Source organism: Haemorhous mexicanus, chromosome 8 (genome assembly GCF_027477595.1).
Source record: "Haemorhous mexicanus isolate bHaeMex1 chromosome 8, bHaeMex1.pri, whole genome shotgun sequence".
In the NCBI taxonomy this organism is placed as follows: domain Eukaryota; kingdom Metazoa; phylum Chordata; class Aves; order Passeriformes; family Fringillidae; genus Haemorhous; species Haemorhous mexicanus.
The window spans coordinates 14,261,915-14,287,678 of NC_082348.1; the positions used below are offsets into that span (position 1 = coordinate 14,261,915).

At 40.2% G+C, this 25,764-nt stretch overlaps 1 protein-coding gene across 1 annotated transcript in view; it reads left to right on the forward strand.

The window, feature by feature from the left end:
• Positions 1-6,378: 6,378 nt before the first annotated feature.
• The window catches only part of XRCC5 (X-ray repair cross complementing 5), a 49,804-nt gene continuing 30,418 nt past the window's right edge, over positions 6,379-25,764 (forward strand). The window contains exons 1-9 of the mRNA XM_059852802.1: positions 6,379-6,495; positions 8,584-8,697; positions 9,208-9,391; positions 11,040-11,088; positions 12,621-12,743; positions 15,394-15,582; positions 18,508-18,622; positions 20,220-20,358; positions 22,362-22,474. Of these exons, the coding sequence (XP_059708785.1) occupies positions 6,382-6,495; positions 8,584-8,697; positions 9,208-9,391; positions 11,040-11,088; positions 12,621-12,743; positions 15,394-15,582; positions 18,508-18,622; positions 20,220-20,358; positions 22,362-22,474 (1,140 nt within the window). The 5' untranslated portion in view covers positions 6,379-6,381. The remainder of the gene's footprint in view (positions 6,496-8,583; positions 8,698-9,207; positions 9,392-11,039; positions 11,089-12,620; positions 12,744-15,393; positions 15,583-18,507; positions 18,623-20,219; positions 20,359-22,361; positions 22,475-25,764) is intronic.

The window sequence follows — 25,764 nt, forward strand, 5'->3', positions numbered from 1 at the left end:
TTCACAGATTGTGCAAAGCAATCTCTCAGTAATACATGCCACTGTAATGTATACATTCTTCTCAAAAATACTTTTGGGTTTTTGTTTTTCCAATAACGTGACATAAATGCTGATAAACGAATATGTGGCAACAAAGGCACAATATTTTAAAATATACAAAAGTCTAAAGCTGAGCTGACCCTTGCAGATGATTTTTTTTGAACATTTAATAAAATGAGGCATTTTCTGTTTTGAAAGTGAAGCTCCATTCACAAATGCCTGTGAGTACTCAACATTTATGCAGATCTGACATATCTCAAACTCAGCACTAATAAAATGTGATTCACACAACCAGTGCTTACTGGTGAGAGACTTGGTTCAAGTGATACCTATAACAGATAACAGGGAATCTGCTGAACAAAACTAGAGTTTAATTCTTAAAGTGCCATTTAGTTACCATAATCATAAGAATTTCCTCTTTCACTCTCTGTCTCCCAATTTTTGGAACAAATGAGGCAACAAGTGACTCCTTGAGTGCACAGCCCTAACTTTATCCCAACATATGTTGAAATTGATTATGACATTGTCAAAATGTACCTGGTCCTGTAGTTGAATCTGTATCACAGCATAGGGAAATACTTGGTTAAGGTTGGAAAAAAAACTTTAATGTCAGAAACTCCTGTTATTTTGGAGCTGGACTTTTGCAACTTTAAGGTTCTCCTTACTTCTCACAGAAAAACAAATAAATTAAGAAAATGAAATTACATTAAATAGTCTCCTCCTGACAGTCACATGAGATTCAGCTGGGATGAAACCTTTAGACCCACAGCATATGCTTCTGCCTTTTTACCTAATTAAATAATTGACAGCTGTTGAAGACTGTCCATTTACAAAGGTCATCTGCAATCAGGCAGCAACACAATTAACATCAGCAGCAAAAAGTGATTAGAGATAAAACAGGAAATGTCAGAGCTTTGGAGTGGAGATGTTTTCAAATCAGCTGAGCCAGGTGAATTCAATCCAAGGCAAATATAAAAGTGGCCAAAGCAAGCTTTAATGATTTCCCTTGAAAGTCATGTGTGAGATTAAAAATATAGCTTCTACTTTGAAAAGGGATGAGAGAGGGCAAAGGTGTTAGGGAGTTAGAGGCTCTCTGAGTTCTAGAGAGTGGAAAGTAGTGTAGCAAATAGTTAAACCTTTAGTAGATACTCAGAACATAATAAGTAAGAGGAAAACCAGGGGGATTTAAGGAAAAATGTTGTTAAATCATCCTCCCACCTTCCTTATTTTATTTAGTGAGTCTTTGATGCTGTTTTAAATGACATTCTCCTGAGCAGGCTGGGAAGTGTTGTGCATTTTGGTGCATGACAAAATAGCTGCAAAAGCAGGCAGAGCGATATATCTTAAGCTGTGCCTAGTGGTTATTCCCAGGATTGGCCTTCTTGTGTTGTGCAGTGTCCTTTTATGATGTGGCTGAAGACAAAACAGTTCCTTTGAAATCTGGAAGTGTTATCAAAATGAGGGGGATGGCAAGCACCATGGCTGAGAGGATAAGAGCTAAAAAAAAAAATATTGTTGCAATTTCATAAATGGATTGAAAGAGGAAAGAAACCAGGATTGTTAGACATATATGCCATTTAGTTCATTGGGAATAGAAACCAGTAGGTGGAAGAACTACTGGATGGGCAGCAATTCTGCAGGACAGAACATGCAGGCTACAGAAGAGTGTGATCCTCAAGTGTGACTCCATGACAGTGTGGAAAAGGTAAAAAACCACAAGGGGGAAAATGGGCTATAAACACTGTTGGCCTGTGATTTCATGCTTTCCCTCTGTGGCACTTGACAAGGCCTCAGCTGGTGTATGACAGCCAGTGAAAGGGGTGTTTTTTCTGCCTGAGAAATGTGTAATTACTGCAAAATCTGGAGAAGGGAAAGACGAAGCTGTAAATACAGCAGCTGGGGCAGGGAGCAGACAAGGAAAAGCAACACTGACACCCCAGTGGGAGAGAAACTGCAAATAAGGAGCCTCTGTCTCTAAGTTCCATGCTGAGGAATTTGAAGAGCCATTTCTCCTCTACAGTCCTCTGGAAAGTAGGAGTTCTGGGTATGCTGCTTTGAAGTAGTTTATCAGCCGTGATTAATTTGCAACTATTCAGAAGCCCCTGAACTGAAATGTGCCTGGCAGGACACACCCCGAGTCAATATACACTATTTCCTCATTACCTCTCCTTCCTATGTTTTTTTTTAAATTTACAGGCAGGGTTGGATGAAGTGGTATAATCACAAGCCACCCTTAGCCAGGTGGCTTTTCCTGCCTAGGATAAGGGTTCTGCCTGGAGTTAGGGTTTTTAAATAGACAAAGCCCACAGCTCCATGCAGGCTGCTGCTGCAAAAAGCGTGCCCAGGAGAGCATGAAAGCGCCACAACATAGCTTCTTAAATGGCTTGACCTTGGAGCCACCTAAGCCAAGGCTGCTTTTCCTGCCTAGGGTAAGGGTTAGGGTTACACCTAGAGTTAGCATCTTGGAAACCACAAAGCCCAGAGCTCCAGGCGCACTGCAGCTGCGAAAGGCATCCCAAGGAGAACGCAAAACTGCCCCAAGATGCCCGCCTCCACGGCTTTTTCCTGGGAAGCAGCCCTAACCCTAGGCTGCTTTTCCTGCCTAGGCTTAGGGTTATGCCTAGGTTTAGCGTCTCGGAAACCACAAAGCCCTGAGCTCCAGGCACACTGCAGCCGCGAAAGGCATGCCAAGGGGAGCGCAAAACTTCCCCAACGTGCCGGTCTCCATGGGCTTTTCCGTGGAAGGTAAGGAAGCCCTGGCCTAGGGCTGCTTCCAAGGATGGAAACGAAGCACTGGCGAGGGCTTCTTCAAAGGATAGAAAACCAGCCTGCACCTAGGGCTCCTTTCAAGGAAGGAAAAACAGCCCTGGCTTAGGGCTGCTTCCCAGGAAAAAGCAGTGGAGGCAGGCATCTTGGGGCAGTTCTGTGCTCCCCTTGGCATGCCTTTCACGGCTGCAGTGTGCCTGGAGCTCTGGGCTTTGTGGTTTCCGAGACGCTAACCCTAGGCGTAACGCTAACCCTAGCCCTAGGCAGGAAATGCAGCCTAGGCTTAGGGTTGCTTCCCAGGAAAAAGGAGTGGAGGCAGGCATCTTGTCACAGTTTTGTTCTCCCCTAGGCATGACTTTTGCAGCTGCAGTGCGCCTGGAGCTCTGGGCTTTGTGGTTTCCGAGACACTAACCCTAGGCCTAAGCCTAACCCTAACCCTAGGCAGTAATCACAGCCTTTGGTTGGAACCCTAAGCCTGAGCATAGGCGCTAATAGCCGCCTGGGGTTAAGTTTGGCTCCAAGATAAAATCTGTGGAGGAAGCCATGTGTCGCACTTTCCTGCTCCCCTCAGCATGCCTTTTGTAGTGGCAGTGTGCGTGGAGCTGTGGGCTTTGTCTTTTTAAAAACCCTATCTCGTATGGCAACCATAACCCTAACCCTAGACGGTAACAGCCGCTTGGGGCTAAGGCTGGTTCCAAGGAAAAGCCATTGAGGAAGCCATGTTGTGGCGCTTTTGTGCTCTCTTTTGCAGTGGCAGTGTGAGCGGCTCCATGGCTTTTTCCTTGGTGTGAATGAGATTACACCTGATCACCTTGGATCCTGAGTCCTCTGAGGTTTCATATATTTATTGTTTAGACCCAGAGACTGGCATTCTATTCAACAGAAAGGGACAATTAGTCACAGACTTTTTTTGCACGCTTTTACAAGCAGAGAGCCTCATATCTTCATCCAGGCTAACAAAGCCCCAGTGCCGCAGATGGAGTTGATTAGTCAGATTTGATGATTATCAATGAGGGAGCTCTGTTCAGACTTGCGAAGGAAAAAGGAAATGTGGGTTAAGGTTTGTTTCAGGAATCATTAGCCAGTTTTCCTTGGAATGGTGGAAACAGCTCTGAAGAAATCTGGCAGCATGAAGGTGTGAAGTCGAAATGTTTGGGTTTATTGTTTGTTTATTTTACCAGAGAGCTAAAAGCCCTCATTTATGTCAGGCTGAGAGCTAAAGGGCAGGAATATCACAGATGGAGTTTCATGGTTATAGGTGTCTTTAGTTTTACTCAGACTTTGTAAGGAAATGCAATACTGGTACCTAGGCTGGGCACAGAAAACTCCTGCAATCAGAGGTTCCCAATTCTGGCCTAAATTGGGTTTCCCTAAGTAATGTTTGCAATTACAGCTCTAGCAGCAAGAGCTTGGACCAAAGCCTGGGATTCAGCTTTCATGTCAAATCTAGGAGTCAGAGAGAAGGGGTTTATGTCAATATTCTGTTTCAGCAATCAGGTCTGAGGTTTTACTTTCCAACCCCAACATAAAAATAAAATGTTCATTGATCATGACGCCTTGGAAAATGCTTTTCTGCTGGTGTGTGAAAAACTATTGCTGATTAAATTGATGAGTTCTTGTTTCTCTATTCTTCCCTCGTGTGTGTGTGTGTGTGCACATCTCCTGTCCTGTGTCTAGAATTCAAGCTAAGCTGGAAATCAGCTGGAGTGGGATTTGCCTGGTTGTGAGCCCAAGGGAGGGCTTTTGGACTAAGATAACATCAGGAATAATAATAATGATAGTAATCAGCCTGATTTCCTTGGCTGATTAATCTGAAATCTCTTTAGAGACATTCAGGAAGACTATACATTATTTTCTCTGGCAGTAGCTGACTGGGGTTTTTTGTCTACCGGTTTCCCCTAAAATGTTTGTCACATTGCCAAACTGCTCTGTTCCTTTGATATGCAAAGTGCTTTGAAGAGAGAATTCCTCAATTACGAGTATTCCCAAAGCATGGCAATGTAGTAAGGAAGGAAAGGGGATTTTTGTCTTCAGACATCACACAGTATAAAAAGGAAACACTTGTGTTTGTAGGGTCATCTTCTGATGCAAGATTTTTGAAGTGTTCGTGTAAGATTTACTCTTTTGTAGCAACACTAGTATCCCCACTTGGAGCTCTGTTTTGAGAATAATTATAGGTAATATATGGGTTTTGAGATATACTCAGAAGTGAAAGACACTGGTAATGATACGCTCAAAGGATACAGGGAAGGTAACGCAGAACAAGAAGTACTAAATACATGTGATGAAATACTTGCTATTCTCATGTATCTCTAATGATTTCATAGCCAATGGGCACCAAGATATACCTGATTTAGCATCTATTTTACTAGGACTTCTTAAAATCAGTGGGTTCCAGTTTGATCAAACGGCCTGGATGCAGTGTGGTTCTGGAATTCTCTCTGTTGTTAATGGTGGGACAAAGCTAGTGTTGTGCCAGTGTTTAATGAAACAATCCTGACCCACTGGTGATTCACGGGCAGAATGCAATTTTTGGGATGCTTCGGGCAGCTGAAATCCCTGCCCTAGCAGTGAAGGGGAATGGCTGCTCCCCAGCAGGCTGTGTCCTGTGGGATTCTGGGGTTCTATGAAGAGGAGTCTGGGGAGCCCTGGGGTGTTGAGCCCCTCTGGGGTGTTGTGCTGGGTTTGGCTGTGATAGAGCTAATTTTCTTCACACCACTTGGTATGGGCGTGTGGTTTGGGTTTGTGCTGAACACGGGGTTGATAATATAGAGGTGCTTTTGTTATTGTTGAGCAGAGCTTACAGAGCCAAGGCCTGTTCTGCATTTTGTATGGCCATGTTGGCAAGAGTTGGGGGTGACACAGCCGGGACAGGTGACTAAAGCTGACCAGACTATATCACATCATAGCATATGAAGGGGAGAGGAAGAGGAGGAAGAGGGGCTCCTTGGAGTGATGGAGTGTGGATATTTGGAGTCTACCCAAGCCACCATTACATGTGCTGGGGCCCTGTTCTCCTGGTGGCTGAACCTGCCTGCCCTGGGGAAACAGTGAATTAATGCCTTGGTTTGCTTTGCTGGTGTGCATGACTCTTGCTTTTCTTATTATACTGTCGTTACCTCAACCCACGAGTTTTCCAGCTTTAACTCTCCCGATGTCTCCGCGGTGCTGCTGGTGGGCGGGCTGATAGCCGGGGTTACATCCCGATGGCTGAGGGATAGGGGACCCGGGAGGTGCTCTAGGCCAGGGCAGGAAGAAGAGCCCCTGACACCTGCCCTGCCCCCGCCTCTCCTCAGGGACCCCAGTTTACCTAGGTCGGGCTTGTCCTGGGCTACGCTCCGCTCGAACTGCGGCCAAAATGACAGCCACGCCTGCGAGATGTGGCACTTGGAGGGAGGGCTGCGCGGGGCCCTGAGGAGAAAGATGCGGGGGACGCCCGACATCTCCCTTCCCTCTCCGACAGCCCGGCCGTACCTTAGGTTCCCCCTCAGCCGGTCCCGAACCGGCAGTGCCGGAAGCGGCCCCGCCCGAACCCCCGTCCGCCGCTAGGCGGCGCTGCCCCCGCCGCGGAACGCGATGCGCCGCCGCCGTGTTCCCGGGGGGACGCAGGGCGGGAGACGCGGCGGCGGGCGGAGCGCTGAGCGCGGTGCACCGCGTCCCGGCACGAGCGCCATGGCGCCCAGCGGCAAGGTGAGGGCGGGGATCGGGGGTCCCGCCGGCTCCGGGCACCCACATGCACCCATCCCTGGCTCCGGGTAACTCCTCCCCGTGCTGGCCGCCGAGCCGCTGCCGGTGAAAAGCTGACTCGGAATCAGTGTTTCTGCTTTAGAGCACAGTGCAGCTCCCGCAGCAGTGACTGGCATTGCTCTTGCTAGAGTAACGATAGAACTGGTTTTGCTGTGTTGGAAATGCAGTTTGTATGTGTGGTGCGTTTAAGGGAACTTATTGGTGAAAGCTGTGTTCAGGTCTCTTGTGTTACGGGGCACTTTAGCATCTGTTACACGCAGCTTTCTCTGTGCTGCTGTAGCCATCTCTCTCTTTGCTTTATTATAGCTACTTCAGCACTTCAGAGGTAAAGGCAGGCTTGTTCCACATCGCCCTTATCAGTACTGAGCAGGGCGGGTCGGTGTAGCTCCCGTGTGACAGTGCTGTCCTGCGGTCACACGTGCGGAACTTCGCGCGAGTGTCGCTCCGGACCCTGCACCTGCCAGCAGCAGCTCTGGGTGCTCAGGTGAGATGGCCAGAGGTTAATAACAGGTTAACAGCTGAAGGGAGACATAGAGGAGGGTTACCACAGGAGGTGCCCTCTTCCTGAAGAAAGATTCCACATACCTGAACGGGCACCCAGCTTGGGCTTGCTGCCTTCCAGAAGAGCATCTTGGCACTTGACACTTGATGGTGTGTTTGTAAGCAGACAGCAGTTCTTCACTCCTGCACTTCTGTGGCTTCTCTGCTGTCATACTGCCGCCTATGAAGAGAATGTTACCCCTTTTGGAGAACAGGATGGATTTAGCTGCCAGCCATTGTGTGTTTTTAGGGAGCACAGCTCCAAGGCAAGGAGGGTCTGCAGCTGCTGCTGTGGATAGTAGATTCAGTAATTCCCCAGGCTGGAGGTGGGCACTGGCAAGGCTCTTGTGAGAACACAGTGCCGCCTCTGGAATTGCCTCTTCTCCACTCTGAGCTTCTGCAGACCTGGCTGGCTCAGGCACTTATTCCCAGCTCCCAGACAAGCCAGTGGTGAAGGCAGTGTGAGGAGTAGAGTGCTGAGACTGAGTGTAACCTGCTAGACAGCTTGTGGAGCTCTGCTCCTTGGAGTTGCTGCTTGGAACTCTGCTGCTTGGAGTTGCTTGCAAGGCCATATGCAGGGCTTAGACCAACGCCTTTTCTTGCTGTTCATCCATTTTGCTTTGCAGACTCTACATCTTGTGTCACTTTACAGACTTAAGATCATTGCCCACATCCTTTTGTCAGCATCATTTCTTCTGGAATTGGATATATTTTGTATTTTAAAACAAGTCAGCTGGCTCCAGCCTAGGTAATACCTGACTTTCCTATGTTCTGGCAAACAATTTTTTCAGGCAGTGTAATTTAATCTACTGGCAGCCCATCAAGCAAGGTTTTGATATATATTTAGATATATATTTAGGGAACTTTGGTTTAATCCATGAGAATAAATTTGAGCTGGCCTTGGACGTGCCTCATTTTGCTGAATTCCTCTTGCAACTACATTCATGTGGATGATTAATCAAGATAAGGGGAGTCTGTGAAAGAACTTTAGAGGAACTTAGAGTCAAATGAGAAATTGCAAGAAACAATTTTATTTATTTCTAGTGTATAAATCAATTCATGGGCAGACTTGGGCAGTGTTTTGTATAGATCAGAGGTGATCAGAAATGCAAAAACATAGACTAATGTGAGGGATTTAAGCTCCTAAATTGAAATTGGAATTCATCCTTCCAATTGTCAACTAAATCCTAGTGCAGAAAAGCCCTTAGATCCCTAATATATTCATGGGGTTACATAGAAATTGCATGCCCCTTACAGGTTATTGTGTAACATAGGATTTTTTTGTGTTTTCCACTGAAATGTCTGGAACATGGTACAGGATGAAATTATTTTCTTTTCAGTGCAGTTATGCCAGTTTTGTCTTCCACCATTGTCTCTTATTAACAGTTAAAAGAAACCACTTGTGATGTAGTTTGATTTTTAGGTTTTGTATGTACCCTTTTAAGTAATTATGCTTGTATTTTATTTTTTATTCTCACTCCTTCTTTCCAGGTGGCAACAGTGCTGTGCCTGGATGTAGGCCTTACAATGAGCAATTCTTCCCCTGGTGAAGAGTCTTCACTTGACCAAGCCAAGAAGATTATGACAAAGTTTGTGCAGCGACAGGTGTGTGTGACTTCCTAAGTGTTAAAAACATCTGTGAAACATTTTCCTATTTACTAATAATTGAAATAAATGAGGAATGAGTGAGAATTAGTCTCTGTTTATGCAGGAGTGGCAGGGCTCTTTGTTTCAGCTGTATTTTTTTGTGCATGAGATGTGAAGGTTGGGTTGGTCACCCTTTTTCTTCAGGGCAGTAGAGACTTTCTCTTTCTCTGAAATATTTCAGCACTAATTAATTGCCACGTGGAAGACTCATTTATAGGACTGAATCAACCAATTTTATCTGTTTTCTCCCAGATAGCCTCTTGTAAATTTGTTTGTTTAATTATATCTAACTTTGTGATCTCACTGTAAGTTTACATTTTGAGAGGATAGCACCAAATAAGTAAAAATCAGTAAATCCATTGTAATTAATGTTTCAAAATCAGTTCCGTTTGCTGTAATCTGCCTAATACAGTTATGTATGAATATACCTGTGTTTTTATTCCTGTTGTGTGTTCTCTTTATCTGCAGGTTTTTGCTGAGAGTAAAGATGAAGTTGCTGTAGTTTTGTTTGGCACTAATGGCACTAGAAATGGCCTTGCCAGTGAGGATCAATACCAAAACATTACTGTACATAGATCACTAATGCTGCCAGATTTTGATCTGCTGGAAGACATTCAAAATGGGATTAAAGCAGGCTCTGCACAAGCAGACTGTATCCTTTTGCTGAAGAGCATTTCTTGAACTGATTCAGCTACGTAGGAGACAGGAAGTCAGTGTTGCGAAATTGTGCTCAGCCTCCCAAGTTTTAACTACTATCAGAGTTGAGCTAATTTGTGGTTGTAAGTTTGTCCAAAAGCAGACTTAGCTGCTTTTTGACGTTCTTTTAGGCTAACAGATGTAGCCTTGGCCTTAAAAGGAATCATTGCTTTTATGAAGTGTTCTGTTAATTAAAGAGAACAAAGATAGTAATATAATTTTAGGTCTCAAATAAGGCATGTATTTTTAAAATAGCATTACAGAACTTGGTTTATGCTTTTTAATAAAAATGTTGTTTGTGAAATAAGTCAGCAGAAGTTCCAGAAACCAGACTGTCGTGGCTTCAGCCCAGCTGGCAGCTCAGCCCCACACAGCTACTTGCTCATTCCCCCACCAGCTGGATGGGGAGAGAACTGAAAGGGTAGAAGGGAGAAAACTCGTGGGTTGAGATAAAGACAAGTTAATAGGGAAGTTAAAAGCTGTGCACACAAGCAGAGCAAAACAAGGAATTCTTCACTGCTTCCCCAGGGCAGACAAGCGTTCAGTCATCTCCAGGAGAGCAGGGCTCCATCAGACTTAACACTTACCTGGGAAGACCAACACCAGAACTTTGAATATCCCCCCTTCCTCCTTCTTCCTACTGGCTTTACCTGGTGAGTGGGATATCCCATTGGTCAGTTGGGACCAGCTGTCCCTGCTGTCTCCTCATAACTTCTTGTGCCCCCCCAGCCTCCTCACTGGCAGGGTGGTACAAGAACCAGAAAAGGCCTTGGCTCTGTGCAAGCACTGCTCACCAACAGCTACAACATCCCTTTATTGTCATCACTGTTTCCAGCACAATTTCAAGACACAGCCCCATGTCAGCTCCTCTGAAGAAAACTATCTCTACCCCAGAGAAGGCAGAATAGAGGTTTATCATATTGATTTATTTATAATGTATTTATAATATTGCCAAACATTACTCCCTGGTTTGAATGCCATTCATGTTTGACTGTGTTCTGCTCTTAGTTATATGTAAGCTGAAGAGTTTTAAAGAGTGATCTATATAATGTTCCTTCATGTGTTTCATTTACATTCAGTTCAGTTTCCTATGTTGTCTCTCTCTGGCCATAAAACAATTGCTGTGAGCTCTGTCCAGGCAGTCAGAGCTGTTTCAAAAGTGTGCAGCCACTGAGCTGGCTCACACATTCCCAGTGGACATTGTGATGAGGGAGAGATTGTCAGATGCAGGTGGTTCAAAGAAAAACTTCTGCGAGAAAATTATATATATTGAAATTTTGTTGGTGGATTCAGAGTAATATTCTAAAAGTTAGAGTGCCTCTTCATGGACTTGAGCCTCTCACTGGCAGTTGAGAGGCTGGGATCTGAAGTAGTCTTTTTAGTGTTCCATTGGGTAAGTGGGGCAGAGACACAATACACACAAGTTATATAGGAACCTCTTGCATATCAGTTATTTGAAAAATATTTATCTCAAAAGATTATTTCTTAAATAAAATGTGTGTTTGTCAGTCTTTGAGAGAGAGTGAAAATGTAAAATTGTTTTAGATGAAAAACAATATTCGTTACTTGATTCATGTTCTGAGATTTTTCTTAATTTTGCCTAGTTCTGGATGCTATTATTGTGTGTATGGACTTGCTTCAGAAAGAAACAATGTGAGTATGTAACCTGAGGGCTTATACAAAAGTCTGACTTTGCACTGATGTTTTCTTGTCACTCTTATGTTACTGTATGTATAAACATAGGAAGTGCTTTTGAAAAAAAAAAAAACCAAGCAAATATTAGAGATAAACAGCACACTACAAAAGTTCATCTCTAAAGAATCCTCATGAGACATCTGACTTGTCCAGACAATTGGAGAGCTTTCTGAGGCAACTGGCAACTCTGTAGTAGAGCCATGAGAGCATTAATGCCATTATAGAAGGCACAAAGCCTTCCCTTTCTGTCACATTCCTTGTGTTCTGCTTTCAAAAACTGTTAAAATGCTTAGGAAAGGGCCACTGAACTTAAATGTGATGGCACATTTTAGAAAGAAAAAAAGAAAACAAAACTAGAAAGGTGAATTTGTTCAGCCTAGAAATTTAAAGACTGTTGGAGATGCAGTGGCTGTTTGTAAATATGCAGGATTTGGGAAATAAAGGTGCAATAGGAAAAAACACTAAGCTGAGAAAAAATGTTGACATCAGTGTTTAAAAGTTATCAGTGAATGTACTTAGGCTGTCAGGGTGTTTCTAACACTGTGAACTAGTGGTGCAGGGAAAGGAAGGTAACTACACTCTCAAACCAGAGTTTGATCATGTTTCTAAAAAGGATATATGATCTAACTGTGAGTGCAGAAGACTGGACTTGGTGATGAAATTTATGTTTTTATGAATAAAGTCTAATCAGTGTGGAAAGCTGTATCCATTTAATGATTAAAACTGAATTGTGAATGATAATTACTGTATTTATGGCATTATAGTTTCAAATAGCTATGGAACACTGGGTTTTGTTGTAGCTTGTATACACCAACCCCTTTGATATGGAGTTTGCCTTCATTCGAGAAAATATTATAGGGTAAAAATTCAAGAAAATCCCTCTTGTTTTGATTATCCAGATCAAAACTGAATTCAACCAGTTCAACTGAATTTTGTTCTGTCATTGTTCAACTGAATTTTGTTCTGTCATTCACTGTTACTCCTTAGTATATTAAGTAGTCTTGAAAGTCCATCTTCTCCAATGATTCTACTGAATTAGATTACTAAAATGGAACCCCCACCGGCAACAGTACTTTAAAATGCATTTTCACAAGAACAAACTTGGATCTGCAAAGGAAATAACCAGTGTAATCCATAAACAGCCTAACATATTTTATTAGCATTTTATCCACATTGATGAAAATTGGCAGACTTCCATTCGTTTAGGTGTAATTAGTGATTTATACAGTCACAGGGCTAGAATTCTCAATTTTAAGGTAGGAGGGAGAAAGGGGAATCGTGTAAAGATAAACACTTAGGATGAATAGTATAATCTGTGATAGAACAACTTCTACCAAATAGGTTTATTTGCTTTATTTCATTTTACTAGTAAATTCCTTTGGTAAAAGTAATTACAAGTATATTACTTTTGTTATTATTTTGTAAGGAAAGGATTTAAAAATGGCCTTATAATATTTTCAATATATGTAAATGTTTTTCTCTATTTTAAGAGGAAAGAAATATGAAAAGAGACACATTGAATTGTTTACAGACCTTAGTAGTCCTGTCAGTGAGGATCAGATGGGAATTATCATTGCTAACTTGAAGAAAACAGGAACTTCACTTCAGTTTTTGTAAGTATGAAAATGGCTGCTATGTACTATGCCATCTTTTAAAGGGAAATTATTCTTTCTTAATAATTATCTTGAAATAGCAAGTATTTCTATCAGTTATATGTACTTTGAATTCCACTTATGAGCCAAGTCCCCTTGGTTAAATAATGTGCAAATAAATGTTAAGATGATGGCTTCTTCTCCACTTAAGCTTATAGCTTAGAGCCAAAGTGGAAAATGGGAGACAAAAGAAAAATATAAGCAGAGAATTAGAATTAGGAAACAATAAACCAAAAATAGCCTCCGAAACAGTGGTTTTGTCACAGCAACAGCCTAGATCCTTTTAGGTAAGGACAGTACTGGGAAGAAATAATGAAGTAGTGTTGCAGATATTAATAGCTTGATTCTGGTGTCAATAGAGGAGCAGGTCTGAAGAGAAGGGTTGTATTCACAATGATGGGCTTGGAAGATGGAAGCAATCTTAAGTATTCACACAGGAATCCCTTGATTGTCATGTTGTAGATATAGGTATTGATTCAAATGATCAGTGGTGGTGTTAAGGTCTGTATGTGATGGCAGCTCGAAGCTGTGAGCCTTCTAGAGGAGTTTATTTTAAAGCAAAACTTTATGTTCCTGTTGATAATAAATACTTTCACATGAGAAAGTTAAAGCCCTAGTTTTGCTTGTGACTATGTACTTTTACCTAGATCCAGCATTCTGTAAGGAACAATGTTGTGAACTTAATAACAAATTCATTTAAGCCATTAGCCAACACATCTGGAAGATAAAAGACAGGTTAGGTAGGAAAATATGGCTGAAAATCATGGCCTAATCCTCCACAAACATCTTTGCCTTTGCTTAGGGGAGGCTGGATGCAAAAATATCAGGTTCTGTCTACAGAGGAAAAGCTCTTATGCTTTCAGTGTGGCATGCCCCTCCTGGCTTATTTGAGCTGTTGTTGGCATTGGAAGCAGTAGATGTGCATCACCATGAATCTGAGTACTCTGCCAGTCAGAGTACATCTTTTGGAGCCCTGGTATTCATCTTCTGCTCCCTTGTCTATGAAGCAGAAATGAAATGTTGCTGTTACAGCATTGGCTGCAGGTTTGCACCCTGTCTCCCAGCCACAGGAGCAAAGGATTACTTTATTTTTACTTGCACAAATGTAAAACGTTTGTTTAAAAAAAAAAGTCACGCTAAACCTTTTGTTATGACCTGTGCTTCCATCTCTTATGCCCTAATCATAGACTAGGTTGTAACTTGTAGCAGAGAGTTGGTTTTCCTCCCTGTTTCCAGGTGCCAAACACGTGGTGAGCACTGTGTAGTGTTGGGTATTACGTACTTCTCATCACAGTAGACTCGGGGTATTATATAGTGAATGTAGCCTAACTTTACCTATCAGAGGTTTGAAGCTTTTTGATGTTGCCATGTCAGCTTAAAAATACAGTTTCTATATTTTGTCAGTGGAATCTGCTTCCTAAAAAGGTACCAAACACTGATGAAGCTTGATCCTTAATTTTGCTGTATGTGACACTGTTGTGCATAATGTTAACTCTGCTCATTTACTGTTGCTTCATGGATAACTTTAGTGAGGACTAATGAGGTGGAAGTATGGTAGAGATGTGTAGGCTGCTTTTTAAAAAACATAATACAATGCTGAAGTTATTTCACTTTGTAGAAATGTGGTAAAAGGTGTCATGTGGTGCATTCAGAATTGGATCAGATGAAAAAATCTGCAGGTGTTTTCTGGGGCACAGAGTTGAGGATTCTACACATCTTTCTCTACTGTGTTTGTTATACTTAGTTAACACTCTCCTATATTTTGAAGAGCAGCAAAATCATTTTATCTATACCCCCTGGCTAAATTTTAAAATCTGATTCATGAAGTGCAGGAAAAATGTGTCATCTTCAGTCAGAAATTCGCCCAGTGTTGTAAGCTATTAAAATCTCAAAGAATTACATTTGTTCCAGAAATACCTAATAGCTCCTCTGCAGAGAATGTCCTGCTTGCTGGCATTTGGAGCTGATACAGAGTCACAGGCCTGGAACAGCCTTTAACAAGTCATCTGGAGCAATCCTCTGCTTCAGACTGGGTCAGGTGTATGTCTGTCATTGCTGAGCAGTGTTTGTCTAACCTTCTGATAAAGATTTGCAGTGATGGAGACTCTTCTCTCTCCTCAGGCAGTTGGTTTTAGAGATTATAGTTTGAAATGCCTTTATCAGATTTTTGACTATCTGACCTCACTCCATGATGTGATTGGAGTGCAGGTAGAATACAAAGAACTGATTGTTTCCGTCTTCTCTGCAACAGCTTTCTATATTTAAGACTGTCTTGCCCTCTAATTCCCTTCTCTACGAGCTTTATTTTGTTCAATCTTTTTTAATGGATCTTGCTTTCTAATCAGCATTGACTTTACTGTCTAATCTATTCCTGTATGTGGATGTCTTTATTGATGCACAATACCCAGAACTGTTGCATCGCTCTGGTCAAGATGTTATCAATGCCAAGTAGACTTGAAATACTGCATAATTTGTTTTGCAAGTTCTGTGGCTCTTTATACATCTGTCTGCAGCTAGATAGAAATCGTTGATCCTAAGAACATTTTTGTTTTGTTTTGCTTATTTTAATAAGGAAGAAAGTCAAGCTAACTGCTTCTTCTTTTGTTCTTAGTCTGCCATTTCCAGTGAGTGTTGATGATGGAAGTGGAGATAAAAGTGCCAGTGTACATCCTCATATGCACAGGAGCTCTTTTCCGATAAAGGGTTTAACTGAACAACAAAAGCAAGGTATTGATGTGGTGAGGAAGCTCATGTATACTTTGGATGAAGAAGGAGGGCTGGAAGAAATCTATACTTTCAGGTAAATTTGGCTAATCCTGGTTATTGTCCTATAGATATGCTTCCTGATTTCTTCTCCAAAAGATGAAGTTAAGTAATCAGTTGAACTCAGTGAATTTTATGACTTACTGTACTCTCAGTCCCCTTCATACAGCTTCTTCAGTGGCTTTAGAGTAAGTAAAAGAGCTTAGAGATTTCAGGGGAAAATTAATTTTCTGTATCTGTACTTAAATAAAAAAATCAGTTTCCTTTAATCTTTAGTGTTGGAGGATTTTGGAGGGAACATTTCTGGAAATGTCATTTCAAAAACATATTTTAGAAAGAGGTGGAATTTGTGGCATAGTTCATCTTGAGTATCTGCATTTAATGGTAGCCTTTGTTTGCGGGCTAAAAAGTAGCCTTTGGTTGCAGGCTACTTTTAGCTCACTGGTTTGATAAACTCCCACGAATTCTTTGAGTAAATGTTGTTTTTTGAATCCTGCTCTTTAATCACAGTTTACTGTGCCACTGTGACAAGCAAAATACTTTCTTATTTTTCATTTTTCTTGCATTAGGAATGCAAGAATTGAAAGATGATTTTTCACTTCTTGTTTTCCCATTGAAAGAATGAAAGTTTGTGTATCTCTGAAAAACTGTAACTAATGATACATCCAAGACTTTTCTACATAGGTGTTATCTTAGTTGGGTAACAGGCAGAATGCACCTACGTGCCTTTTTAGAGTCTGATGTTACTATCTCAGCAGTTCTGTTCTACAATTATGAAAAGTGATATTTTAGACAATGTGATTTTCAGGAAGCTCAGCAGACCACAGCTGTAATGTCATTATTAGAGGTAATTTTTAGATGAGGGTTGTCCCTGTAAATGGTGCTGTAATTTGTCAATTTATTTGTGGAATTTCCTTCCCTCCCCCAGCTCAGCTGGTCAGCTTTGCACCTCAGCAGCCAGAGAAGCTGCTCCTTGAGCATTACTGTGCATTAGTGAAGAGACACGTGTCACTGTGTCTGTATTCTGTACTAGTCAACAGAGCAGTCTGAGTCTCTAGAAAAAAGCAGGCTTTGTCACTGGTTCAAAGACTGCACAGAAAAGCAGAATCTTTCCTGGCCCATTTATCCTTTAGGATAATCCATATGCATGAACCTACCATGTGGCTTGGCCTCTTTATACTTTTTTTATCGCAGACTCTTGCTACTTTACAAGCTGTCTTTGTGCCATACTTTCAGGGGAAATGCAAACTCTCTGGATAAATAGGCATTTGGCTAGTAGATTAAAGCTTTAGTTGGAAAAGTTGTTTAAGAGTATGTGAGGTTTTAGATGCAATTAAGTTGCTTATCAAGCTTTAAGAAGTCAGCTTTGCGAATCTGTCATGATAATTGGCCAACGCAGATACACTCTCCATTTTCCGAGATAAATATTTTTACCAGCAGGAATAATTACAACTCTTGTAAAAATAAATTAGTCATGCCAGGTAAGTGAGTGAGGAGGTTTTGTTGTGATTTTTTGTTATGATACTCAGCCTATTGACAGGAGGTACTTCTGCTGCTTCTGGTTTTGGGGGAAGGGATAGCTGAGCAGAAAGGTTGTGTTCATAAAATACAAGCTGAAAGGTTTTATTGACTGGGTCATCTTTAATTCCAGGCAGCATTTTTCTTCTGCAAATATAAGAAATTAAAGGATAGAGATGATAAATTGAGCTTAAATTACATTTTTAGGCATTTGGCACTTATGTATTTGATTTTTGTGCTCATCCCTGAGTGTATGTGTTGCAGTACTCCTAATGATATAGTACCATGTTCTTTTTTAAAATCCTGTATTGGTGTCTTTATTGCTAGAAAAAAAAAATCTTCCCTTGCTTTCCCTAAGGGAAAAAAAAAACCAAAAACCCAACAAAACTAAAAAGGAAATCCAGTGTTTATCTCATGTAAAAATCCCAGTGTGTTTTTGCCTTTTCATTGTGCTTTTAGAATTTAAGAAAAGCAACCCTTTTCATACTAGGAAACCTGAAAAGTAGAATGCCAAGTTGAATTCTCTACTGATCTTTTTAGAAGTTCATCTTGATTTCTGCCACACAAGTACTTTAATCAAGAGAGTGGTAGATTCCATGTTTTATCATCATGTGAAAAAGAGTAGTTCAACCTTGTTTTATCTTTGCTTTATCATGCAATAAAAGAAAAAAATGGAGAGCTTTCTCTGTGTTGGAGTTTTACAGCCAAATTGCCAATACAGTTTGTATTAGTTGAAAGCTGTTCTGGGGGGCAAGCCTATTTGAATTCACAATGATATATTATAAATTACTGTGAGTTGGTTATTTTGGACTCCATTGCTAAAAGTTGTGCAATTAAGTTAACACTTTTTAATATAAATTCATTACAGCTCCTTTTTTTGTGTTTTTTTAACTTGTATATCTGCTGTTTAGGCTAGAAATAGTTGAAGTAACTTTTTCACTATGACAGGATGCCCTTAAATTAATGAGTTCACTAGTACTGTATAAAAAAGTGTCAAAAGTTAATTTCTACATAAACAAAATCCTGTTAATTGCAACTGGATTCTTTATTTCTTCAGCTTCACTATGGAAAAAATTTTACCACTTTTCTAATTTGTGTTGTTCAGCTTGCTACATGCCCTAAGTGGATGAGCACAGAAAAATGGAAAATGCTTAAGAAGCAATTGTGTAGTTTTATCACTAGATCTAACACAGCGCCTTTAAGCCCTAGTGTCACACCATCATAAAGGCTCACAATGGGGATAATCTACTGTACCACCTCTTTTTTATCATTCTCTTTTCTGACAATGGCTAATGGTAAGATTATTGTTACAGTTTATTTGCTTTATGCACTCAAAGCTGGAACAGTTTGGACTCCTGCGTTTCCTTGAGGAGAGTGTATTGTCTATAATACTTTATTACAGTTCACCGGAGTTCATTGCTGTTTTCCTGATTCCTTCATTTAGAGAGAGCCTGGAACGCCTTTCAATGTTTAAGAAAATGGAAAGAAAGCCTATGCCTTGGCCTTGCCAGCTCACTATTGGTCCTAATTTGTCTATAAGGATTGTGGCCTACAAATCAGTAAGTGTGTAAAATCATATGTTCTAGTGTAATTTGGCAACAAATTAGGTGCAACTGCATGGAGTTTTTTTGTTCCTTAAGGCTAAGAAAATAAAGATAAAACAACATCCAGATAATTACAACAGACATTTTTGTTCGGTTAGAAGCCAGTACATCTAAAATTGTGGTTCCCACAGCAGCTTTAACTTCACCATATCTGTTAAATAACTAAAATTCATAAGGTACAGAAATAGGAGTTATTGCTGTCTACTCTGGCACTTAGAGTGGTATTGGACTTGATGACCCCGATTAAGAATGCTGTGATTGACATTCAGCATCAGTGATATGTGAGACTTCATATATGTTTCTTAAGCCCTAGGCATGAGAAGAATTTTGGACATGTGTGCGTAAAATGGTGGGTGTAAATGTTTTACCAGCCATTGTTTCAAATCACATCTGTTGTTATTTCAGACTTGGAATGAAAGGTCTGTTTTTTCAGCTTGTTAGTACTGTTTGGCAGAGCTTGGGCCCAGTCTGTTTCTTACGGTTTATATGGTTCCTTTAATCAATGCTAGGAAAAAGTAAGTGTGTTTAAAGGTAACAAATGTGCAAATTTCTAGTTATAGAATAGTTAATAGGTAACTGTGTAGTGTGGTAGTATTGATGGATCTGGTGAGGTGGAGTTTAATTGGTTTGCTATTTCAACACAAGACTGAGCCTGATATTATAAGGATGAAATGTATCTGAAGTCTGAGAGCTGGGTATCCTAGGCTTGAAAGACATCAACTTTCTATTTATAGTTACTAAATTTTTTTTTTATTACGCTGTTGTGCCAGACTGGTGCAAATAGACAGACAGGGTCCCCTCCCAAAGATGTTTACACACAAAATAAAGTAAGTTTGGGAGAATAATCAGCATGAACTGAGTGACTGGCCTGAGGTCATACAGCAGTCATACTGACATAATTTATTCTGCCTTTACTGTTTTATGCTCAGCTCTACATTTTTCTTCTCATGTACTAGCTATGCAAATCAATTTCACTTAAGCAGAGAGAAAAGAAAGCAGTTTTATTTCTCTGTAGTTGGGAAACATTCACTCATTGTAAATACTTACTCCTTATTTCCCTCCCAGTCTCATAATGCAACTGAGATCTTTTTGCCTTTTGGGGAAGTTGCAGTAATATAAGGTATTTTTATCCTGTGGTGTAGTAAGTCTGATGGAAAACTTGGCCAAGCAGAGTGAACATTGAGTCTTACTTTACCTTGAACGTATTTCTTAATGCTTTGTCAAAAGTATTTATACAGTTGGAGGTAGTAAATTGCATAGCAAGCAAGTTACAGGTATCCTGTGACTCAAAGACTTCCACAAATGGCTTAACCTAGAGCTTTAATGAAAAACCAGGAGAGGTATGCTGTTCATGTGTTAGGTCTCATACAGATGAAGCAGTGCTGAAAGCACTGTGGTGGCAGCCACAGATGCATTATTTGACAGTCTTTATTAGTTCTTTGTTGGCAAAACAATGCAGCACTCAGGCTAAGGATTTTTTGTGTGTTCTGGTAAGTACTCTGGATCCCACTGAAATGTTAAACATTCCTTTTCTTTGAATTCTGATACCAAGGTCACAGAAGAGAGGGTGAAAAAACTTTGGGCAATTGTGGATGCTAAAACCCTCAGAAAAGACGATGTGCAAAAAGAAACTGTTTACTGCTTGAATGATGATGATGAGACAGAGGTTCAGAAAGATGATACTATTCAAGGTACGACATCTTTAAGTGCACCCTGAAGACAAAAGGAAGATAATGGCTTGAACTCTAAGGTCACCTAAGGGCCTCTTAGTTTTATACCTTGAAGCCTTGCTGTGGTCTTAGAATGTGAGCCCTGTAGGCTGGTGGAACAGAGACTATTACATGAGACTTTGTTTTCAAGTATTTAAAAAAAAATCTTACTTTACCAGTAGTAGGAATAATAATGACAATGGGAATAATAATAACAGGTGGAGCTTAGAAGGCACTACAGCTTTCTGAACTGCACACTGTGGAAGGCCATACCTCGGTTCTGTAGTGAGTAGTTCTGCTACCACTATTCCATTTTTAGATCTTCACTTGTACTGATAACATGAATGCTTTCATAGTGCTGCTTTCTTGTAGATGAGCAACTGCTCTAGTTATTCTGCACTTGGAAAGATGAAGCCATCAAAGGAGGGTTTAGTGTTCAAGAGTACCAGCTTTGCTGTACTATAACAGGATCAATCTGAAGTAGTGGTACGCAACATACCTTTTATGACCTGCAGCTTCTTTCTGAGCAGATTAATTTCCTTAGAAGACTGCAGGCCCCAGAAACAGCAGGAACTAGTGTACTTACTTTTAAAAATGGAGTTAAGCAAATCTGTTTCATTTCTTGTGATTGTATAGATATATTTTGTTACTAGTTTTTTTTCTTTTCCTTTACTGTTTCAATCCCACACAAGTAGGGCAAGTATATTAACTATAAAGTGCAGAACTATTCAGATAACAATATAGAGAGTGCTGTCAGATGACTAACATAAATTGAAAATTAGAATAAGCTGTATTTTTTAATTTAATCTATTTCAATTTTAGCATTCATAGGTGTTTCATAGCAGTATCAGAAAAGGTTCCAAGGACAATGCGACCTTCTTTAAGCAGAAATGATGGTTAAAAGATGGTCTAGTTGCATTTTACAACTTCAAAACTGTGTAAAAAAATTCACTTCTTACAGAGAATGCATTTTGAAGGAGTTGTGACTGTTTTCAGCTAATCTTCTGACTGCTTAAGTTAGTAAGTAGTTGTGGGATACTAATAAAAAGAAGTGGTGAGCAGTTCAATGTGAACAAAAGAGATAAAAGATTTCTCTGTCAGTGGTGTGATATTTCTAATGCTAAAAGAACTACTGATTCCTCCTGGACTTTTGTGAATCTTTTGAGAAATGTCATAATTAGACAATATTTTGTATTTGCAGCACCCATACTGCAATTTCTTTCATTCTGTGTGGTTGCTTTTCAGTTGTAGGAAAATGTATCTGCTTCTAGGTTTTTCATCCAGGGATTTATCTCTGTTCCTTCTGCTTTCTTCACACCTGAGGATAGCATCCTTAGTCTGTGGCAACATAATAAAGTGATGACATTACAGGGAGGATATTGGAAGCTGAGATAGGAGAGCAGTTGGAGCAGATGATACTCTGAGAAATTACAGCTTCCTATTTTGTGGACATATACCTGTAATGTATGGCATGGGAAGTAAAATACAGAAATATATAAAATGACCAGTTCTGCATACAAGAGTGTTTTGGTTTTCCATTGTGTACCTTGCTTCTACTGTTGGCACATTTTATTTTCTGAATCTCTTCTGGTGTCACCTCATCTGGTATGATTTGTGGTATGTTTGAGGTTGCTTGTATTATGTTTGCAGAGAGTGTTGCAATCTCTTGGCTGAAATCTATTCTGATTTGCCTAAATCTATTCTGTGAGTGTAACTTTGTTAGGCAAGATGTTCCCTTATTTTCTTTCCTGCTCTCTGAGAGTACTTGTGTTACATAAAATGGTGTACAAGGAGTGCTTTGCAAAGTACAAAATGTGTCTATGGGTGTTTGGGGTTTTTTTTGCTAACAGGGAAAGTAATTTGATGAGCATGTGTGGAACGTAGCTGTGGGGCATGAATGCATTGTTAAAATATTCAGAGAGCTAATTTCAGTGTTAAAATTGTAGGCCCATATGCTTACCAGATGCTCTTCTCTCGTTCTCCAGGTTTTCGGTATGGGAGTGATATAGTTCCTTTTTCCAAGGAAGATGAAGAGCAAATGAAATACAAAACAGAAGGAAAGTGTTTTTCTGTTTTGGGATTCACTAGATCCTCTCAGGTGTGATACTAAATGTCTTCCTATTCAGCTTCCTGGGTTATTCAAGACTCTTGATCTTGGTTAGAATTCAGTAAAGTCCTGGTGTTGTATTGGGTTTTAATATTGGGAATGGGACATCTCCACTCAGGTATGCAGGAGTGACTTATTTGCTGATTCTAGTACACGTAAGCAATATGTGTCTTGTGAAGGAGAGAAGCTCATAAGTGTGGCCATTGGTCCCTCAAGTGAAGCCAGAGCCACTGAACTCACATCTCTCCAAAGAGGAGACAGAGGTATTGTGGTCTTATTTCATCTCACAGACTTTAATTGTCTGTCTGTCAGCTCAGGCAGCAGCCTTTCTGGGCTTTGTCCAGCCTAGAGTGTGGCTGCTTCTTAACAGAAGCTTCTCCCTCAACATTACTTTAATGTTAAAGCAAGCCTGAAGCTGACTCCATTCATTCTCAATTCCATAAGGATTAGTTTGTGAACCATGACTGGTCTCTTCTTTCTATGGTGAAAAAACTTAAATGTAGCGAAGACTTCTTAGACAAAGGAAGCATAATTCAAAAGCTCTCCATATTTCCGTGAGATGCTCGGTGTTTGTAATGCACTTATCTCTACTTGTGGTATTGACTTTGCTGTTTGTTGTCCCTGATAGTTGTAAGAAACTTACTCAAAGTAAGTACTTTAATATTAAAGCTACCCAGCACAAGGTGATTTCCTTCAGAAAATCCAGGACTTAAGCATTAGCAAAGCCTTAGGCAAAGGCTTAACAAAACTGTTCTTGAAGAAGGACACATGAGGAGAGAGTACAGATATGTGAGTGCCAAGTAATTGCTGTGAATGTTAAGCTGCTCCTCATCTTTTTTCTCTGAAAAAGTTTCTGACTGAAACTTTACTCATCTTGGAGTTACCCACACCCAGTCCTCTTCACCAGTCAAAACTGAAATGAAGTCATAGGGCAGTTCTACACCTTCACTTCTGACCGATCCCAGCCTTCCTGCTCTTTGAAATCTCTCACTGCCTGAACAAAGGAGCTCTTGATAAAGGCTAAGGCATCATCACCTTTAGAATGAAGGAAATATGCTAATAAAATAGGAAGCATCTGTGGGAGCTTATTCCCAAGTGGATGTAGCTTAACACCTTCTTACTTTGCAATACAGGTGACACAGAGACCTTGTGCATATTGCTAGATGTCTCATTAGACTACTGCAGTGCTGTGTTCCAGAGCATAAGCACTGAGGAGCCAGGAAGTTATGTAATTTACTGAAAGGAGAAGCCAGCCCAACTGAAATCTGTAACCTGGTTGTTCCCTGAGGACTTTCAGACTTAGTTGTTGAATAATGTGGGAACTTGTGCACTGCAAGTGATTGATCAAGAAAACATCTCATGCTTGAGCTTATGTGCCCTAAATTGGCCAGGGCCAGAGAGGTGTTAGGGGGTGCTACCTCCTGTACCAGAAACTGGATCTAATAATAAGTGAAATGTGTCTGAATCCTCTGTTCCAATGAGACAATTTCTTGGATCTCTTCATACATTATTAGCCTCCAGCTGAGTCTTACTATTGTCATTTAGTTCTGCAAGATGCATTTCACTGTGTGCAGAGTTTTCTTATGCTGGAGGTTGCCCTCCTGTTTCAACTTAGTCTGACTTTATTTGAAAATGGAAACTAAGAGGAAAGCAGATGAGGAATATAGTGTTCCTGTGAGCAAACTGTTATTTCACATGGATTTTTATTTTCCCATCGTTGATCAGATAGTGTGGTAATACCTACAAATACATCGTTAATAATTGTAGGGTTACAGTTAATTTTAGGAATATTTTTTGAGTCACATCAATATGCATAAAAGAATTAACAAGTTGCTTTTAAAAATTTTCATTGTACCAAATATTGATTGCTTTTAATTAATTTTTGTAATATACTTGTCTCTGGATTTCATAGCAAACAGAAATTATATCTTAAAGTGTGATTTGGTCCTTTACTAGGAGTGTGAGTAGTTATGCCCAGTAGTAGCTGCACATCCCCTTAGTGGAATAAAATTATTAAGGCGTGCTTGCAGGATTAATATTATAGTGGATAGGTAATGATATCAGGAAGTCTTTAACTACAGCTGGAATTTTCAAAACCCATATGTTATCTTAAGTTTTGCCTCCTAAATTTTGTTGTTTGGAATGATAAAACTTGACACTACTCAAATGTATGTTTGATATTAAATTGTTTTTTTAAAAAAGTTCGATGGAAAGATGATTCGTTATTGACTAGGAAAACTGGAACAGCTCCAAATACATAATTAAATAAGGAATAGAACCACCTTGTATTCTTTTACTGTATTGTTCACATCCCTCAGGAAAGAAGATCAGAGGCCGCTTAAACTTTGATTTTTAATTTATAAGCCGTGCCATGTAAATCAAGAAATAATACCTGAAAATATTACAAAGGGGCAGTTTCTTTTGCAAACAAAAAAAGGTGTAGTGATACACACATCTAGTTATGTATACTATTCTGAATGTAAAATTTCCTGAGCGTTTAGAGACAACAGGAAAGAAGGATTGCAGGTTGAATAATCTGAGTTGAGGAATCGTGCTGTAATACAGTGAACAGACCTGCTCTGGTGCAGGTTGTCACTGACTTCAACAGCTTTATGGTAATTTGCTAAATAAAGAAGATAAAATAAAAAGATGAAATGAATGAAAGAAAAATCTAAGATACAATGACATTAGTTTTGAGACTGTAATGTAAAGAGCTTTTTCTTTAACAAAGAGATGTTATTTTAATTAGTGTCCATAGTAGTGTGTGATCTTTGTGACAGGTCTTCTGTGATTGCAGGCTTTTTGTGTGTGTGTGTGCTGCTGTAGCTCCAACTATTCCAGTGATGCCCCTTGATGAAACTATTTTTCCTTTTTGTTTTAGATTCAGCCATGTTCATTAATAGAGTAGACTGCTAACAGAAGTGCTTCTTTGCTAGCACAGCTGTATATACTCTGGGTTGGTGTTGAAGTAGCTTTATTAATTAAAGCTAATTAAATTTTGCAGCTCCTTTTTGATGAATCTTTGCTAGAAAAATTTCATAGCATAGATATGGTAAGCGTTAGGTTTAGGTATTGTATTACCTATTGTCATTTTCCACAATGACTTTTGAATTACTGAAGTATAATTCAGACTGGTAACAGCTGCCGGTAGCACTGTCTTTCATTCCTGCTCATCACTAGGAAGCTATGAGAATATACTACCCAATATGACTGAATATCCATATTAAGTGATGAATGGAGATATTAAACAAATACAGGGATTTAACCTCTATGTGCTATAA